Source organism: Theropithecus gelada, chromosome 3, assembly GCF_003255815.1.
Source record: "Theropithecus gelada isolate Dixy chromosome 3, Tgel_1.0, whole genome shotgun sequence".
Lineage (NCBI taxonomy): Eukaryota > Metazoa > Chordata > Mammalia > Primates > Cercopithecidae > Theropithecus > Theropithecus gelada.
In genome coordinates this window covers 50,687,738-50,694,373 of record NC_037670.1, presented here as the reverse complement: position 1 = coordinate 50,694,373, position 6,636 = coordinate 50,687,738, and the positions used below count along the sequence as shown (strand labels likewise).

The following is a 6,636-nucleotide window of genomic DNA, read 5'->3' as shown; positions in this document are numbered from 1 at the left end:
CCCACAGCGCCGGGTTGAGTCTCAGAATAATGATGCCAGGCCGGGCGCGGTGGCTCACGCCTGCAATCCCAGCACTTTGGGAGGCTGAGGCAGGAGGATCAAGAGGTCAGGAGGTCAAGACCATCCTGGCTAACACGATGAAACCCTGTCTCTACTAAAAATACAAAAAAAAAAAAAAAAAATTAGCCAGGCGTGGTGGCGGCGCCTGTAGTCCCAGCTACTCGGGAGGCTGAGGTAGGAGAATGGTGTGAACCTGGGAGGCAGAGCTTGCAGTGAGCCGAGATCGCGCCACTGCACTCCAGTCTGGGCAACAGAGCAAGACTCCGTCTCAAAAAAAAAAAAAAAGACACTGGGTGCAGCCAGCCAGGAAGCGCGCCCCGTGGGCTTTCATTCACACAGACCCCAGAAGAGCCAACAGCGCCCCTCCAGGGACAGAAAGTGGCGCCCTGGCGGCCTGGAGACAAGGCAGGGGCGGTTTGGGAATGTTCGTTACAGGGTTGAAAGGGATGGGGGATGGGGCCACAGGTGCGTGCGAATGTCGCAAATGTCAGCACGCAGCAGTCTGCACCCGTTCCACCCTTTACACCCCTGCAGTTTATCAGACGCCAATCATAACTCAAAACAGCTGTTTCAAAAAGAGAAGGGGAGAGGGAGGAGGAAGGCAAAGAGGTAGAGGAGGGGGAGGAAGAGGAAGAGGGGAAGGAGGAGAAGGAGAAAAAGAAGAGGGAGGAGGAGGTAGTCAAGGTTGACTCCTGAGTTGTACAGAAAGAGAAGGATAAGGAGGAGGAGAAGCAGGAGGAGGAGGAGCAGGAGGAGGAGGAGGAGCAGGAGGAGGAGGAGGAGGGGGGGAGGAGGAGGAGGGGGAGGAGGTGGTCAAGGTTGACTCCTGAGTTTTTACAGAAAGAGAAGGACAAGGAGGAGGAGGAGGATGAGCAGGAGGAGGAGGAGGAGGATTAGCAGGAGGAGGAGGGGGAGGAGCAGGAGGAGGAGGAGCAAGAGGAGGAGGAGGAGGGGGAGGAGGTGGTCAAGGTTGGCTCCTGAGCTTTAAGAGAAAGAGGAAAAGGAGAAGGAGGAGCAGCGGGAGGAGGGGGAGGAGGTGGTCAAGGTTGACTCAGGAGGAGGAGGAGGTCGTCAAGGTCAACCTTGAGGTTCTGGCCTGGGCCTGGGTGAGGGCATTTGCCGAAGGCATAGGCCCCGCATGCAGGGGCGGCGATGCTGGTCAGAGGGTAAGGAGAGACAAGTGGCAGGGCAGAGGAAGCTCCCTGCAGGCTGCTCCTATTCAGGTGACAGGAGGAGGAAGCATTACCCCATCGGATCTCCCCTCCACCTTAGAGAGTTACCCTGAGGGACAGATTGAGAAATGGTGGAGGCATGAAGCTGCACAGCCCCGGTCTGGTGTCCGGCAGGAATCTACGGTTGACCGGCATCTCCTCCCATGGGCACCATGGACATCTCCTTCCGGACTTGCTGCCCACACAGCGCAGGGTGCAGGGCCCTGGAGCCCCTGGGGTCATGCAGGGACCCGGCTGATGCCCGCAGCAGTGGGAAGAGACTACGGAGGGTCACACAGCAGTTCTCAGGCTGCAGCCTGGGGCCATAAGCCTCACTGAGGCCACGGTCGAATGGCCACACCCAACTTCAGGGACACAGGGAGACCATCTCCGCCTTGCCGTCCCTGGGTGGGGAGATGGGACACACCGGGCAGGCGGCACTCAGGACTCCCTCGGTGGGGGGACAGAGTTCAAGTCAGTGCCCTGCTGGGAACAGATCTCGAAAATGTGGTTAAGTGGCAAAAGCCAGGCGTAGAAAAGAGGAGCCGTGCGCTACCTGCAGGGTGACAAGGCAAAGGTCGGCACATGGGTGGCTGCCTGAACGCACACGGACAAGCCGGGAAGACGGACACAAATCAGAACAGAGGCTGACTCCAGGGGAAGGGACCAGCTGCTCAGGGGTCGGGGGAGACCCTTTGACTGGATGATTCCCCTGCCTTTTTTTTTTTTTAGACAGGGTCTTGCTCTGTCGCCCAGGCTGGAGTGTAGTGGCACCATCATAGCTCACTGCAGCCTTGACCTCCCGGGCTGAAGAGGTCCTCCTGCCTCAGCCTCTTGAGTAGCTGGGGCATAGGCAGGCACAACTATGCCTGGATAATTTATTTTTGATTTTTTTGTAGAGATAAAGTCTCACCTGGCCGGGCGCGGTGGCTCAAGCCTGTAATCCCAGCACTTTGGGAGGCCGAGACGGGCGGATCATGAGGTCAGGAGATCGAGACCATCCTGGCTAACACGGTGAAACCCCGTCTCTACTAAAAAATACAAAAAACGAGCCGGGCGAAGTGGCGGGTGCCTGTAGTCCCAGCTACTGGGGAGGCTGAGGCAGGAGAATGGCGTGAACCCGAGAGGAGGAGCTTGCAGTGAGCTGAGATCCGGCCACTGCACTCCAGCCTGGGTGACAGAGCAAGACTCCGTCTCAAAAAAAAAAAAAAAAAAAAAAAGTCTCACCATGTTGCCCAGGCTGGTCTCACACGCCTAGGTTCAAGTGGTCCTCCCACTTTGGCCTCCCAAAGGGCTGGGATTAGAGGTTCATGCCACCATGCCCAGCTAATTATTATTATTTTTTTGTACAGGTGGAGTCTTGCTATGTTGCCCAGGCTGGTCTCCAACTCAACTGATCCTCCTGCCTTGGTCTCTCAAAGTGCTGAGATTACAGGTGTGAGCACCACACCTGGCAACTGTATAATCTTTTGTATCTTTTGATTTTTGTTCCCATCAGTGTTTCTATTTAAAAAAAAAAAAAAAAAGGGGGGGGGGGGGGCGGGGCGGGTGCAGTAATCCCAGCACTTTGGGAGGCCAAGGCGGGTGGATCACCTGAGGTCAGGAGTTCAAGACCAGCCTGGCCAACATGGTGAAACCCTATCTCTACTAAAAATACCAAAAAATTAGCCAGACGTGGTGGCGGGCGCCTGTTATCCCAGCTACTCGGGAGACTGAGGCAGGAGAATCGCTTGAACCCGGGGGGTGGAGGTTGCAGTGAGCCGAGATTGCGCCACTGCCCTCCAGCCTGGGCAACAGAGACAGACTCCGGGTAAAAAAAATAAAAAAAGGAAAGAAAATAAAAAGGAAAGTTTGAACTTTGTGGAACACGAGTTCCATCTCAATAAAGCTGCTATTATTTTTTGAGACAGAGTCCCTCCCCGGGGGCCCCCCGGCCTGCGCCCCCTCACCAGTGCCTGCGCCCCGGCCGTCCCCGCCCCCCGGGACGTGCAGAACCCGCCGCTTGACGCATCCGCGGATCCCTGACGCCGCCCCTCCCCGCCGTGCGTCCTGGAGTGTGTCCCTTCGCAACGCCAGCACCACCTGTGCATGGAGATGCCAGCGCCTGCCCCGCGCCGCGGAGCCACCTGGACCAGACCACGTGCGCGCGGGGCCCGCCACTCCCGCCGCCAGAGGGCGCTGCAGGCATCAGGCCGGCGCAGCGAGCCTCTCGTACCTCCCCCTGGGCCCGCTTCCCGCCGCACTATTTTGCTTCCGGTTGTTCCGGAAGTCGGGTCCTTGAGTGCGGCGAGATCCGTTTCCGATTCCGGGGTGGCCGGGTGGCGGCGGCTGGGCTGTAGTCGCGATGGGCCAGAGGTAAGTGAGCCGCGGCCTGGGCGCGCTCTCATTGCCAGGCGAGCGCCTGGTTCTCCCGGCTACCACGCCCGGCCTCGGGGCCGTCCTTCATGGTTCTGCCCCCTCCAGCTCGGCGTCCGCGCCGCCTGCTGCCACCCGACTGAGCCGCTCCCGGGCGGCTGGGAGGCGGGGTCCCTGCAGCTCCTGCAGCATCGCCCCTCCGGGCGGGCGCGGGGCCACTGTCCCCGGGTCCCACGCCCAAGCCCCGTGCGGTAAGGGAGCGAGTGAGCGAGCGAGCGAATGAATGAATGAATGAATGACCGCACGCTGGCTCCTCCGCAGGTGACGCCGCAGCCGCCGGGAGCAGCGAGGGACGCGGCAAGATGAACCGGGCCAAGCCCACCACGGTGCGCAGGCCCAGCGCCGCGGCCAAACCCTCAGGTGCGTCTCTCTCCCCGCTCTGCAACCCGGGGGTCTTTGAGGGTCTTTGGGGATCTCAACTGCCCCGGAGCCTGCCTTCGGCTTGGTTGTTCCGCAGCCGCGGCTGTTTCCAGGAATTGGATCTGGAAACACTGCTCTCGGTCCTCAACGGCTATGAGAGTCCCTGGGAGGCTTGGGACAGCGGCGACTTCCTCCGGGACCCCGGTGATCTCATTTCAGGCTGAGCTGCAAGGCGGCTGACAGTATTGGAAGGGTCTCCCCAGCCAGGAGGCAGGAGGGAGCACAGTGTAGTGTAGCACGGGGTCTGCAGCCAGACTGTCAGCTCAGATCCTCCGGGCTTAAAGCTGCCACTCACCTGCTGTGCAACGCTGCACACATTGCTTAACCTCTCTGTGTCCCTTTCTCCCCTGTAAAGTTAGGGTAATGGCACCTATTGCGGAAACTTGGGCGGGGCGGGGGGGACTAAGCACACTGTTTCGGATAGACCAGAGATGGCCTGGTTTGTGGTTAGCGCTATGTGACTGTCCACCGTCACTTGTGCATATCTTGCTGGTGCCTGCTCAGCTGTTGGCTGCTGAGTGAGCTCTGGCTTCTTCCTTGCCTTCTCTGACCGTTGTTTAATTCCCTCTGACATAACAGGAGGTTGGAGTCAGTCTTTTTCCACCTTGGGTGTTGGGAATGTACCTGGTTTTCTCTCTCCTTTCTCTGCAGGGCACCCTCCCCCGGGAGACTTCATTGCTCTGGGCTCAAAGGGTCAGGCCAATGAATCGAAAACTGCATCCACCCTGCTGAAGCCAGCCCCTTCCGGCCTGCCTTCTGAGCGCAAGCGGGATGCGGCGGCTGCATTGTCCAGTGCCTCGGCCCTCACCGGTCTCACCAAACGCCCCAAACTCTCCTCCACACCCCCACTGAGTGCCCTGGGGCGCCTGGCTGAGGCTGCAGTGGCAGAAAAACGAGCCATTTCTCCGTCGATTAAAGAGCCATCTGTGGTGCCAATTGAAGGTAATGAGTCTGTGGACTTCTCCTGAGAACGCCCCTCAGCACGTCCATCCATCAGATGTTCAGGGAAGGCCCCCTCCAGGCCTAGCGCTGCCCGTATGGCCGACCTCCTCTGGGAGAGCAGATGTTTGTGACTTGTTCTTTGAAGTGCTTCTTATGTAGGTGCCCTTACCCTGTGTGTGCGTCTGCGTCCTGAACTGCCAGTGGCTGCCCTTCGAGAGCCGGGTCACTCCCCCGTTGAGTTGTTCGTCTCATGTCTCTGTTGGACGCCCCCTTTGTGATGGGCACTGTCTGAGCCCTGGGGGTAAACCGGGCCTGGTGACACCCCAGGTGCGTGTTCTCAAGGTCGCGCGCCCTGGTGCGTTCCTCTCTCAACCTGAGTGGAGGCGATATGTACTTGGTTCCTCCTTCCCTCCTGGTTACCAACAGGGAAGAGTTCATCCGTTCCCTGTTTTCAGTTGAAAAGCAGCAGAACAGTAAATACATCAACAGGAAATGTAAATTTCACAATTCGCTTCTCACAGAAATGCCTTTAACTGTGTGCCTAGAATCACCCCTGCTCCTCTGCACCATTTTCCCAATGACCATCTTTCAAGGCTCCATGACTTCCTGGGAGTCACTCTGGCAGCTGTCACACCAGCCCCAGCAAGCCTCGTGGTCTGTAGTATTTTGTTTCTGTGGGAGCATTTCTTTTGGGTAATTTCTTTGTGGTAGTCAAAAAGAACAAGCGTCCTGATGACTTTGGTAGTGAGGTGTCTGTTCAAGCCACGCCACCTCTGATTACTGAGTTTTGTGCCAGACAGGGCCCAGGGGACTTGTGGGCTGTGGGCTGTGGCCTTGCCGTCGGAGGGATCAGGCTGCTGCAGTGCAAGCCTGTGAGTGAGTCCCTGACGGCCCTGGGACGGAGGAGGCCTGGCAGGGAGTTGCAGTGTGGGCTCAGGCCTGGAAGCACAGGCAATGAAACTGGGGCAGGCAGGAAAGGGAGGTGCCAAGCAGACAATGGACTGTGCCCAGGGAATGGAGGCCTGGCCTGGGCAGCACACGCTAGTGATAGCCGAGGCTGGACGCTGTGGGCAGTGTTTGTCCTGGACTCATTTGGCATCAGGGAGCCCTGGGGGCAAACAGCCCAGGATGGCACAGCTGGGGGGCTGCTTTAGGAGGTCGAGTCTCAGACGTCCCATGAGGCCTGTCACTGGGCCGCTGGTGCCAGTGAGGATCGAGGACAGAGACCACAGGCCCCACCCCGGCCCGGGTTCTCGGCCTCCGGCTGCTGGGTGTTTTATTTATCTATTTATTTATTTTTATCACCACCTCCCGTAGAAAGGAGATTTTGAAGATGACAGGAGATGTGGTTGTGAAAAGCGTATTCTGAGTGGTAGATCGCTTTACAATATTATTCTCGCAAAACAGAGAGATGGCTGCTTCCAGCCATTTGTGGTATCTGTCCCAGGCCGTTCCTCCGTGCTGGCAGCCCACTTCTCCCCCTTGCTTATCTCAGGGCATTAGAAAATTTCTTTTTTTTTTTTTTTTTTTTTTTTTGAAGGGACTGTCCTCTTCCCCGGCTGGAGGGCAGTGGCCGGGTCTCCGCTCC

General features: G+C 58.1%; 1 protein-coding gene across 1 annotated transcript in view; it reads left to right on the top strand.

Annotated features, from left to right (window-relative positions):
• Positions 1-3,566: 3,566 nt before the first annotated feature.
• Positions 3,567-6,636, top strand: part of INTS1 (integrator complex subunit 1) — a 34,782-nt gene continuing 31,712 nt past the window's right edge. Inside the window, exons 1-3 of the mRNA XM_025379981.1 lie at positions 3,567-3,626; positions 3,948-4,046; positions 4,758-5,048. Coding sequence (XP_025235766.1) covers positions 3,989-4,046; positions 4,758-5,048 — 349 coding nt within the window. The 5' untranslated portion in view covers positions 3,567-3,626; positions 3,948-3,988. The remainder of the gene's footprint in view (positions 3,627-3,947; positions 4,047-4,757; positions 5,049-6,636) is intronic.